This window comes from Phaethon aethereus (genome assembly GCF_964289735.1).
Source record: "Phaethon aethereus genome assembly, chromosome: 12".
Taxonomy (NCBI): domain Eukaryota; kingdom Metazoa; phylum Chordata; class Aves; order Phaethontiformes; family Phaethontidae; genus Phaethon; species Phaethon aethereus.
In genome coordinates, this window is record NC_138588.1 from 2,502,119 (window position 1) to 2,515,859 (window position 13,741).

Sequence of the window (13,741 nt, forward strand, 5' to 3'; positions counted from 1 at the left end):
CACCCTTAATCATCACAACAACTCTAGCATCATACAGCTCTGCAGTGACTCTTGTACACTGCTCTACCCACTCCTGCAGGAGATAAAGCATGCCAAATGTATAGCCACTTAAAAACATGCCTTAAGCACTACTCATCTGCAGTAGCCTGACCTATGTATACAATACCGACCTTTATGTGCATCATAAATCACAAAGTGCATGAGCTGGTTGATTTTCAAGGATCACCTCCTCCATGCTCGAAAATGGTCCATCCTGATGAGCAGGAAGTCAAAGTGAGCGTACCAAGAGACCTGCATGGATGAACAAGGAGCTCCTGATGATATTCCCTGTATAGTTTCAATGCACTTTTTCCCTTCTGAGATCAGAGGCAGAATATGAACTACAACGTTGTTATTTGTCTTAGACTACTAGGCAACATTTTTAGCTAATGCTTTTGCATGAAATCGACCGCGAGAGGGCACCAGTACTGCTCTAAAAAACAACAACAAAAAAAAGACAAAACCAAGTAGCTAAACAAATAAATGGGAATTTGCTTACAAACTGCTTACAAAGTTGAAAGGCACAGGATAGCATGTTGCATGGTCATGAGTCATCCACCCACAGAAAGCCCAAGTGTCAGTAGCTATGTGGGTCCACTGCACTGAGGAGAAAATCACCCAACTACCTAGAGCCAACAGAGCTGGTGCTTTTTCTGCTTCCCCTACAAGACTCCCTTCACTTACAGACCCCCTTTCCTTAGGGTGGATGGGTGAAAGGTTCACACATCTTTTTGCACCAGTGCTGTCCAGAGCCTCCCTCTGCAGCATCTCTGTCCTACCTCAGGCCTCCCACACAAGAGCAGTAGTCATCTTCTCTGCTAGTCTCAGGAGGCTCATCCCCTTCTCTCTCAGCAGAGAAAGGCTTTCCATTCCTGAAAGCCAGGTGAAGAGCAATGTCTGAAACCACATGTTTTCAGCCCAGCAAACCCTAGCAATGGGTTTGCTCGTTACACAGTCTTTTCAATGCATACTATCTATGAGGGGGGACTGAATGGTAACACACAGAACTAAAAGAATGAACAGCTATAGCTCAAGCTGAACAGCTGACCTCCAAGACTGGGAAGAGTTGTTTTTTCCACAGAGACATCACCATAAGGAATTCCTCTAGAAACAAGAGAAAAGAAAAAGCATATTATTTTTGAAGACTGCATCCTGAATATCTGATTGAAAATTATGCCACGAAAAACAAAACCCTTGGCTTCACAAAATCTCCCAGTGAGATCTCTCTGCCAAATACCATCTAGGATACAGACATTTGCACCAAGAGAAAAATGTCTACAAATACCCTATTCAAGAGCAAGTGCAATTATGTATGAACATATAGATCACTCGCAAAGCTGATTTTGCTTACAAAGGAAAATATCTCATTGCTAAAAGATTCGTACGGTTAAGCTAAACCTTTTCCTGCAGCATTGACTGAATACAAAAGGATTGTTCTTTTTTGTTTTGGCTGTAAGTGAACAAAATGCTGTTTTCAACTAGATGCTTCTCCCGAGTTTTTGTGACAGTTGGATTAATTCCGTGCAATTCTTCTGTGAAAGTAAATTTATTCTGAATGTCCTGGTAAATTTCTGGCAGTTCACAGGAATCTCCCAGTTGGGGCACATCCATTGCAAAGAACACCAGGTAAGCCAGAAATGGGGGAAAATTAAAATAACTCAATCTAAAATCAGGGTAGAAGGTAATATAGCTACAATGAGAGTCAGAAGGGTGTTTTGTAATACCAGCCTTACAGTCTAAACTTGATGAACCTTTTTGCAGTATTCGAATAGCTGTTTCTTCTGCTGTATTTGTAACGGTATGTGCCAGAAAAACAGCAATGAAGTTCCAAAAAGCAGGTATTCATTTGAAAAGAAAATTAATTTATAATTAACTTAATAATTGATAATTAATTGGGGGGTTTGACTAGATGACCTTTAAAGGTCCCTTCCAACCCAAACTATTCTATGATTCTATGATTGAATATTCCACAATGAACTGTGCATAAAATAAGACTATTTTCTTCAATCCAGGTTGTTGTAAAATCATGTTTGTTTAAAAATGTGTTTCTTGTGGTTGAGCAATTCTTAAAGTACTGAAATTATTTCTAATACAGTTACCAGGCCAAAAGGCAAAAAAATATACTGATTTTGATTCAACTGTTGTTCCTAGCTCCAAATGAGTTACCCAAAATACAAAGTTGTAGTCTGCACTTTCTTTTTCCCCCTTGCAAACTAAACGTTCATATTAGAAATGCAGAGGTGAAGATTCTTTTAATCCAAGCCTAAAGGCTTGGATTTTCCTCACTTTCTAACCCCATCTTCAAATTCACCAACAGCAAATCAGCAATGTAAAACAGGTCCTTTGGGAGCTGTATAAATTTGGGGAAAATAGTGCTGTTTTACAAAGCCCTTCTGAAATCTTATTTAAAACGGTTAAAATTGGTCATCTCACCAATAGCGTAACCCTATTTAACAGTCAAAAATACCGTGCATACATAGTAGCATTTTAAATCGATGCTGGAACTGGGTAAAAGGGCCATCACCAAGATAAAAGCTGCAATTATTAAAACTGCAACAATTGCAGTATTAATTTTCCCTTTTAATTTCCAGAAGGCTTGTTCCCATTACATATTTAAGTGACAAGATGCTAGTAGCATAATGACTTTTATTTCTCACTCCCACTCACAATTACTGTTTGCAGGGTTTTAGTTACCAACACTGGTGGGACAGTCTGAAATCCAGTACAGAATTTTAGAATATAGTAAAGATAAATAGCGTTATGGAAAATATGCAGACAACACTTCTAATAGTGATAATTTTGCACTTCATTCTTCTCTCATTTTCATCACATTTGCCAGAGCTTAACTGCATCTTCTACTTACTCCAGGCACTGATTTTAGCCTTCAATGCAAATCGTACCCATTCAACAGAAAAAAAAACTTTTGCCTTTTGATCACCCTAAGCCCGCTTTGTAGAGCGGCAATACCTGACAATGCTTTTCTATTTTATCAGGTGGGAGCTTGCAGAGAACAGTCTGCAGTGATGAAATTAACAGCAATGAAGATTTACATGTTGAGAATATGGTATATGCTTGTGCCGGTAATACAGCTGAATACAGCTGAGGATTTCCAGTGGACAAAGAATAATCCAGGCTCTTTCTATTATGGCACTTTTCCAGCTGGTACTTTTGAGCTACAGTTGATTGTGGGTTTTATAACGCTCTAGGATCTACTTGTGTGTTTGCACGAGAAAGCTACTGGGGAAATGGCAAAAAGAAAAATTCAGGCTCTTGCAGAATGCATACTTAATATTATCTTCTGCACCTAGCCCTGGAAATATAAGGATTCACATAACTCTGCGCTGCATACAGTCACTTAAAACAGTAAACTCAGAGTAAATGCTAATAGATTGATATTTCATATCCAGATCTCCCTTTCCTGTCTGTGATTGAATAAGATGCACAGTATAACAAATCACACCTAAGAACACTTCTCGTTTTTCATAAATTATCTACAACTAATGAAGAATTATAAACTAAAAATATCCTTTGTCATGCAGCTAACTTAAGAAATGAATGTGAGTGAAATAATTGTGTTGGGTTTGCTTCAAAGTTGTTTAGTATTATCCAATTCACTCTTCAGTAGTGCTTTAGGAAATTTTGTCCTTTCTCCAGCATATATTTATACACACTCACACATTTCATTCAACTGAAAACACAACTAAAAAGATATAGGCACTGATTTGTTTCCATGCTTAAATTTTTAAGTGGCCTATGAAATGGATTAATCACGTCCTTTTGTATAATGCTAGGAATAGAATCCAGAATTTTTCTATATATTTTATGTAACAACAGCTAAACTTGTAATCGCTAAAAACCACATAAAAACTAGCAGGTAAAAATTATGTGGGAACCTAATTTTTTCTTGCAGTAAGGTATTTCTGCCACACTACCAATGCACTACCTCATCACTGTCAAATAATAGCAACAAGGTTTAATATATGAAAGAATGAGATTCCTTTTTCAGTGCATCAGAAAAGGATCCCTTTAGTCTATGCCACTTTTTCAGACAGTCCCTTTTTATGCACCAATAAAGTTTCACGTAGAAAACATCAGTCCCATGTTCAGCAGGCATGCAATCATGCACATTTCACATCAAGCTATGCAGCTGTGAAGGTGTATCAATTGCTTTCTTATACAAAAATTTAGTATGAAGACCAGTTTTGCAGGAAAATGTTTAAATTATAACTCTCTTCCTTTTACCTTTAGGTTTTTTATGGGGTGTTGGAAGTTCTGCATACCAGACTGAAGGGGCCTGGGACAAGGATGGGAAAGGACCAAGTATCTGGGATGCTTTTACTCACAAGAAAGGGGAAGTGTTTAGAAACGAAACAGGAGATTCAGCATGTGATGGCTACTACAAAGTTAAGGTATTGTTAAAGAGGAACTACCCCTCTAGAAACATTCTGGAGCCATTTCATGATACTGATTTCCCATTTTGAAATAACAGCAAAGATTAAATTCTTTAGTTGCTCTCTAGGGTCGTTTAACTTCAGAAGCCTAGGGATGATATTTTCAATTAGTTCAGTAAGATATTCTTTCCTAATAACCTCATAAAACCAGTAATACCACAGTATTTCCCAAATAGGTCTCAGTTTTTCAGGATTTTTCTGTCCAAAGAAATATTCCAAATTTTGTGGGAAGTCCAAAGGTTTAGCTAGAACAACAATGAATGCATTTGATCTTTGAATAAAATTAACACCTTTTGTTGTGTGTTTGAGCAGCTTTAAGGGTTTTCTACATATATTTAAGAATAATAAAACCATCAGATGCTTTACAATTCAGTCTGAATGTTTTCCAGTTTTTTGAATGGATAATAAATAAATAATAAATGCAGCTCTATTAGCAATATGGTTCCAAGCTTAAAACTATCAAAAGCAATTTTAGAATTACTGTCCTAGAGGAAAGACAGATACACAGCAAGAGGAATCCAAATGACTGTGATAAGCCAATATTACCTAATTTGAATTCCAACTAATTTGGTAAAAGTTACATTCCACTGAGGTTTTTCCACATATATGAAATCCAAAGGACAACCAGAGGTTTCAGCAAGAACTAAGAGGAAAGAAACTAATTATGCCTTACTATTCTAAAATGTGAAAATGCATGAGAGATTTCATTAGATCTCTCTGAAACAAGCAAAAACATGAAAGAACAGCTTAATAAAAACCGACAGAGAAGTTGGAACTCTGAGGCTTATGAGGCTGTTGCATCAGAAGAGACTGATACAATGACGACAGGACCTATTTTTCAGAGAAGATTCAGGCGCAACTAATAGTACTTCAATGTTTACTCACTACTGTAGGCTCGCATTTTGCGACACTTTCTGAAACTTGCTTGCATGTGTTCAGTTACATGGTCCTCTATGTAAAAGCACTCTTCCTCTATTTGCTTTCATCATCAGAATTCTCTTTGCATTGGCTCATATATCATCAATTTCTAATTTCACTTAATATTGAAGAGGTATGATTTCTTAGAAAAAGAACATGTTTATAATGAATTTATTTTTTTGTGCTAACTCCACTATGAGACAGTCAATGAAAGCCTGTGTAGCCATGTTTTTGTGCCTAAGCTGAAATGTTTGAGGTCAAGGTTTACAGGCTTACATTCATTTTTAAAACATGCACATTACAAATTCTGACATAAATATAATTGTGTTGCAGTTTTTCAACTAAATTTCCATCCTCTATTTGATGGTGAATGCATTCAGTTTCCATGGTTGTTAACTCAACACATTACAAGTATTCTTTACAGAGTCAAGAAAAAAAAAGGTAAAAAAGGAAGTATACAAGTAGAAAGAGCCATCATCTTAAAACAAACGCAGAAAATAACTGATAGAATCCTCTTTTGTGCAGCTCTTCCATAGATTTTCTGCATTCAGTATTATTTAAGACAGATGAATAACTGAAGTTATTCTGCTTGGACTTGAGCTATTTTAATTGGTTTCTCTTTTCACAGGATGATATTCAGTTACTGAAGGAGCTGAAAGTTAATCACTATCTATTCTCTATCTCATGGCCTCGGATTATGCCCACTGGCATCAAATGTAAGCATAACAATTTCACCATATTCTTACCAGTATTAGTAGGCAAATAATTTTACTCCCAAGTATACCATAGTTGCTTGACATTACTGTTAAAAGGATTTCTGTTTCTTTGCCTGCAGAACAGTTTAACCATTACACATCCATTACAGTACACCCATCACTGTAATGTGAAATTCCTTGGTTAAAATTTTTAGATTTCTATTCTTCCAGTTATTTGAAAAACAGTCCAGGTAATTTCTTGTCTGTGTGTGCAACCAGCAGAGCAACTGAATGAGAAGGGAATACAGTTCTACAACGATACAATTAATAGTCTTCTGGAAAACAATATTATCCCTATTGTGAGCCTCTACCATTGGGATCTTCCACAGGTTAGACAATATTTAAATTACTGAAATGTCTAATATACATGTTTTGATAGAAAGTTTATTTCTAAGTTTAAGGACTATGTGTACTTTAGCAAAATGCTTAAAGATGTTTTTAAGTGTGTTTATAATTATTTTCTATTCATTTGCATTTTATATACATAGTAGTTTATACACATTAAAGTTTTGAAAAATCTCCTTCTGAGCTACTGAAATATAAATAAAAGTCTCTAGGCAGCTGAACTTTAAATAACATTATTGATTCTTGAAATTCTTATTTGTGAAGGTTCTCCAAGAAAAGTATGGTGGCTGGCAAAATATAAGCATGGTAAATTATTTTAATGATTATGCAAACCTATGTTTTGAGAAGTTTGGCGATCGTGTGAAACACTGGATTACTTTTAGTAATCCTTGGGTAAGTTATCAACACTTTCCTTCCAATCACTCCCATTACACCGTTCTGTTCCCAAAATTCTGTGAAAGTGGCACTAGAGGAAGAGACTTACGCCATTAATCTTTGTGCCCCAAAATCTCAGTGGCCGGATTCTGCACAAGGGCAGAGTTTCAAGACATGAAATTCCAGTCAAGTTTTGAAAAATCATCAGCTGAAGAGAGAGGCACAGAAATCAGAAAGGCAGTTGTAACTTGCCCTTCATGCATGTCATTGGGGAACAGCAAGCTGGCAAGCCAGTCCGCTAACACGAGTCACCAACACATTGCTTCCAACAAGCCACAGCGTATTACCAACCACGCGGCAGGGTGGTAGCTGGGAGCCAAGGGGAGGGGAAGGAAAAAGAGGGCTGGAGAGAAACAATTGAGACACAGACCATGCAAAAGAGCAGAGGATCCAAGTCCAAAGGAGGGTAGCAAATTCATTAGCTCTGCTGTTCAGAGAATAACTAACTCTACGTATTTGCAGGCAGTTGCTGAAAAGGGGTATGAAACAGGAGAACATGCACCAGGACTGAAGCTCGGTGGATGCGGAGCGTACAAAGCAGCGCACCATATAATTAAAGTAAAACTAAAATCATGCTGTAAATTAGGTGTGAATTAAGAATTTTTAGCAGCGTGATCAAGTTTATTAATTCTGCTCTTTAAAAAGGAATATAATTTTGTAATGATGCCATTTCCAACTAGCACATAAAATTATCACACTATTTTAAATGTCCAATGCATATTCATGTGCAGCAGGAGAAGCTAGGTGCTTGTTGTGACACTTTGCTGCAACAACATAAATTCTTCCTTGTAATTTAAATGTTTCTTTGAAACATAATGTGAAACTGGTTGAGTAAGAAAATAACCAGTTTACTCTAGAAAAAGAAGTCCTAACTTGTTGAAATGAATTTTGCAGGTGACTTCAGTAAGTCTAGCTCTTGTAAAAATAAACTTTCACTTGCCTGAACAAATTAGGCAAAGACACACAAAGACTGGAATCACTGGAGAGGACGCTATACTGAATGCTGCATATCACCTGCATGAGGACCTCCTGGAATTTAGGGAAAGAATGTTGCATAAATGCTTTTTTGGCATCTCACATGAAATTATATTTTCAGACACACCTTAGTGCAAAAACTGCTCTTGACCTTCGCTGGCTTTCTATATTATGACATAACTGATTAAAATGTGCATATCATCATTATTTTTTTAACTTACAGACTCACGCAAAAGTATGGCACTCTTACAACAACACATGGCGTAGTGAGCAGCAAGGTAACAAGGATTCGTTCTGTAATTATGCTTCTATTTGTATTAAGGGCTTAAAGATTATGTATAAACTGCAGAATTGTCACTTTATGTTTTAAGGTATGGTTGGAATTTCCCTAACTAGTGACTGGGGTGAACCTGTTGATCCACATAGCCACACAGATAGAGACGCTGCTGAAAGATACATACAGTTTCATTTGGGATGGTTTGCAAATCCAATTTACAGAGGAGACTATCCAGAAATTATGAAGAATTATGTAGGTAAGCCCCAGTAACACACTATAACGTGAATAAATTACACACATCATATTGCAGTGGAATAGCCCCTGACCAACGTGTAGTGTACTCAAGTACGAGGACATAGGTGACACAAGGCTAAGGAACAAATGGCCCATGGGCTGGGGACAGCCCCTGAGCAGTTTGGGGAACATACTGGAACTAAAAAGTTGAGCTGCTGTTGACCCCAACAGTTGCACACCTGAGTGCTCCAAACTGGAAAGGAAGAAACTACCTCGCTTTTCAGTTATAGTCCATTTTTACTGGCCTAACCAAGACAGGGAGTTGTTAAATATTTTTCTAGATTTTCCACCTAAGAACAAAGAACCAGCAGTTTTTCATCACTAAAGCTTGCATTTCTACTGGGTTTCGCTATCTTTTTTTCACAGAATGAAGAAGATAGGCAATGTACACAGCAGCAAAGCACTTCTGTCCTTGTCACGTTAGGTTTCCAAGCATTCTGTTGACATTGTCATGCTCTTTAGAAAAAACCCTCAGCATTTTCATTCACTGTCTTCTCCATGTATTGTACCCAACTTACCCCTCCAAACCAAAAGGAGGCAAGATTATTTTATCTTAAAAAAAGCAATCAAGCTAAAGTGTCCTCTACACTAAGTTCAAGAAAACTGTATTTATTGTTGGTGAGATAAAGAAAACAAATTTCTGTGCTCCTCAGAAGTATGTTTCCTATAATTATTTTGATAGGTAGGAAGAGTGCCCAGCAGGGCCTGGGGACATCAAGATTACCAACTTTCTCAGTGCAAGAGAAAAACTATATTAAAGGCACATCGGATTTCCTGGGAATAGGTCATTTTACTACTCGTTATGTTATACAGAAGAGCTTTCCCTTTCTGCAAGTGTCCAGTTACTACACTGACCGTGATTTGGTTGAACTGGTGGACCCAAAATGGCCAGCTCCAGGACCTAAATGGTTATATTCTGTGCCCTGGGGATTCAGAAGATTACTCAACTTTATTAAGGTGATTACAGAGTAAATCTTTAAAAGGAAGTGAACAAAATGTCTGGTTACATGCAGAAGCTGCAGGAGCTGCACTTATACTATTTCAGATTTTCAACAGTTTCACCTATATATCTGGGAAGTCTCTTTGCCAAAAAAACCCTTAAGTTCAGTTCAGAAAACTACAGAATTCAATAATTTTAAAATAAAAACCATAGTTAACTTAAATTCCTAGTTACACATTTTTCTTACTAAAGGTAACTGAAAATAAATCTAAAAAATTGCTTTTAATGCATTTTCCTAAGAGTCCCATATGTTCTGTCAAAATAAAATGATTTTGTTTATATGAACCGGTCTAAATATATCCTTATTTGCAGACACAGTATGGGAACCCTCTCATTTATGTGACAGAGAATGGAGTTTCTGAAAAGGTACAGTGTACTCAACTGTGTGATGAATGGCGGATAGAGTATCTGAAAGGATATATTAATGAAATACTGAAAGGTAACTTTAAAAACATCTTTTTAGTGCATGAGCTTTTTGAGCATTTTCACCTTCTGATTACTTTTTACTCCTGTAATTTACGTCATAGAGAAAGAAATATTCACAGATCAAAAGGGACAGCAAACTAGACTAATAAATTTTCACAAATGACAATCTAGCCAAACATACTGATGCTAATAAATACAGTAACCTACATGAGATTTAATACTGTAATAGATCATCAGTTTCCACTTTTGGAAAGGAGAAATTGTACCTAATTACCATTCTTTCAGAGCTTTAGGACCTCTAAGCTAAAGATAACACTTTCGAAGAACCTAAATTTTTCTGTCCTCCTCTCCCCTCCCTATCTCTTTCTGGTATAAACCAAAACACCTACGGAACCATACTTTAAGGATGACAAAACACAGGCAAGTTTAACAGAATAATTTGCATTCTGTTTGCAGCTCTAAACGATGGTGTTAATGTCAAAGGTTATACTGCCTGGTCACTGCTGGATAAATTTGAATGGAACAAAGGCTTCTCTGAAAGATTCGGATTTTATCACATTGATTTTAAAAACAAGAACAAACCACGATACCCAAAGGCATCCGTTGACTATTATAAAAATATTATCAGTGCAAACGGATTCCCAAATCCAAGAGAGGTGACGTCAATTTCTAATTTTATTCTTTTTTCTTCAATATATGGGCAAATATCACATTGAATTTCATGAAACTTGCATGAAATTTGACATGTTGGTTCTGTAAATTAGGGATGTGTTAAATACACAGGCCTCCAGAGACAGAGAAAAGTGGAAGCAACCTCAATTACTGTTTCTAAAGCATTTCACAAATTCTAATTGGACTTACTGATGTGAACAAAAACTCTAAATCATAAGTTACCAGTGCTCTGTCAGATTTCTAGGCAGAAAATTACACATACGTGGTACCTTATTGGAAAACAATATGGAATATACTCTGTGCTTTTAAAAATTTTATTAAACGCTTAACTATAAGAAATATACTGCAATAAAAATGACAGAGATACAAAGAAACTTTCAGAAAATCATGTGTTGACAGAATAAAGTAGTTTCAAGTCAATTGTAAAGGAAAAATGTTCAGGGACAGAGAAGAAGCTGCTGTGAATGAATATTACAGTCTAACAGACTGCTGCATGTCAACCTTCTCAGGTGGGGAATTGGTATTGGAAGGCCATGGACACTTGCTCTACCACACACCATCTCCTTGCTACAGGTAAGTATGTGTCTTCTGTTTTGTTTTATAAAAGGGTATTATGTAAGTTTCAGATTTTAAATTTCTCTGTGAATACTACTATTAGCAGGTCCTAAAATGAATCTTCTACTTGAAAGAACAACTGCTTTCAACTACAACAGCCTCTACAGAAAAATGTCTTTATTGATTCTCTCCAACTAAAATCACTGTAGCTAAACGGATAAACTTTGGATGTTAATGGAATACACAGCCTGTAAGAGTTACTATTTAAAATTAAAGCTAGAAATGACAGTATTATTCTTAAAATAATAAAAGTGCTAAATGCTCTTTCAAACATAAAACGAAGCCAGACGAATCAAGACAAACATGCAGACAGAAAATATCTAAAATATTTGACTTCTACATACAATGAAACTACTTTAAAAATGGGCTAAGCACTAGCCTAAGGTAGTGTTAAGCCACATTTCTGTTTTTTCATATTCCTGGTAACAAAGCTAAGAACAGCACAACTTGCAGCAGCTGCTCAAGAATATGTAAATACAGCAGACTTTGCCTGCAATTTCCGCAGTGCCAGGCTAATCCATCTCACTTAAGCCCTTCCCAATGTAATTCAGGACCTTTCGTAATTCCTGAACTAGGAGAATAGTCTACTGCAGTTGAAACTTCTAAGAGAGATTAAGTAAGTATTATAAAGTCTCATAAAAAGGATAAGATAAATTCCACGCAGTAGAAAACATCAAAGCAGCTATCCTAAGTTTATCCTACTTAGCCTCAACTACTGAGTGATATGTTCTATGTGAATTAACTGTGTTTACTGAACTCTTTGAGCCTTATCTGTGGAGCAAAATTCTACAAAATAAAACCCATTCAGTTTTTCAAAGAGCTGCAAAACAATCATAAAAAGGCTAAAGTGCTTCCCAAGGATTTAACTTTGACAATTTTCTTTTTGACCCTTCCCTTGGGGGCAGGTAATGTACTGAAGTGCTAATGCACTGAAGCTAATTCATAGTAAGCACAATTTTTGCAGCACTTTGCGCACTGACATATCTTCAAAAATTTACCTTAGAAAGAAAAAGAGAGGGAAAACCATCATGGATTTGCTCCAGCTTTTGCAGACTTACGAAATTTTTTTGGTTTGTTTGCTGTTTATGCCAATGTCAACATTTAACAAAATAATTTTAGCCATAAATGTTCAAAAAAATCCTTAATCTAAGTTAACTCTAAATTAACAATTAGTGTACTCCAGAAGATTAAATTTCTTACATATTATTCATTTCTCAAATTTTAGATTCCCTGATTACTCACATGGAAACAGTGACAGAGATTGTTCTTCCTACAGTTTTCACACTCTGCATATTCATCAGCATTGTCCTACTAATATTCTACCTTCGAAATCATAGTTAAAATTGCATGCTTACACACATCTTCATTTTGCATAATAAATAAAATGCAAGTTTTATTATATTGTTTAAAGTTTGCCACAAATGCCTCTTTTTATACCACTGTGAAGATAAAGAAATATTACTTTACCTGTCCACCTAGCACTTTTATAGTTTTTTTCTATTCAGCTCCCCAAACACAATTTTTTGTTATCAGCACCCAAAGTACATTTTGTTTCTGCATTACTTTCTGCTAATTTTAAGTAACAAATTTTATGTTTCTTATTATTTTGGAGACTACTATACATTTTGTTCACCAGAAAAATAGTTACCTAAGATCAAAGTGATTCAAATCTTCCCAGTACAACTTTCAAGTGATTAAAAGCTGTTTGCAAATTCTAATTTCAGTCTGTTCACCAGTACTTTTTTTAATTAGCATGTAACTGCTATTTGAAGAGTCAGGCACATAATTTTAAAATGAAAAGCATTTAAATATTCCAAAGCACTGCTTAAACATTAAGTTATTATTCATATCCAAAAGTTAGGATAATATAAGCCTTACTATTTAGGCATGGAAGTGATTTGAAGTGATTAATCAAAGATGACAACTGCTGAGTCAGATTTAAACCAAGGGCTCTTATCTCTCTAGTTTTGTTTTACCTCAAACTAGGAACTAGGACCTAAGTTTACCTCATGCGACTTCATAATATATTACACACAGAAATGTGTATTAGAATTAATACAAGCACTTTCAGAATGTAATATTTCGCCTCAAATTCACTTCTACTTCATGTAGGAACAAGTTATGTACACAATTATAAAAAAATTTGTTCCAGAATATGACCACCTGGCTATATCATCCTTCTGTTGTGCTTGAAATTATTCCTTTAAAGTAAAGCAACAAACAAGTTTTCTATTTAACTTGCACTATATTTTCAACACTGCATGTGCATATACTGAATGCAGAGTAGCAGTACATAAATCCAAAAAAAGACCTTGTTCTTAGCTTCTTTTCAAAGGCTAGCTATTAACCTAATAGTTATTAAGATGTAACATTGGGAAAGGGATAAGAAATAAGATACACTGAGGAAAAACCAGAAATGATAGAAATGTAGTTTGTAAAAAGCATGAATATTGGGGTTTTCCTTATTCTTACTTATCAATAGTTAGTAGTTTCTTTTATGCAAAATATTTGTCTCAAATAATTTAAGCAGCACATACTA

At 35.8% G+C, this 13,741-nt stretch overlaps 1 protein-coding gene across 1 annotated transcript; it reads left to right on the forward strand.

Moving 5' to 3' along the window:
* Nucleotides 1-243: 243 nt before the first annotated feature.
* On the forward strand, nt 244-12,543 carry LCTL (lactase like; the record flags this gene model as incomplete). Its single annotated transcript, XM_082005049.1, has 14 exons — nt 244-273; nt 3,033-3,201; nt 4,288-4,448; nt 6,037-6,124; nt 6,383-6,492; nt 6,773-6,901; nt 7,406-7,501; nt 8,142-8,196; nt 8,290-8,451; nt 9,172-9,446; nt 9,802-9,928; nt 10,372-10,571; nt 11,097-11,160; nt 12,428-12,543. The coding sequence occupies 14 exons, from the start codon at nt 244-246 to the stop codon at nt 12,541-12,543; spliced, it is 1,782 nt and encodes a 593-aa protein (XP_081861175.1).
* Nucleotides 12,544-13,741: the final 1,198 nt, after the last annotated feature.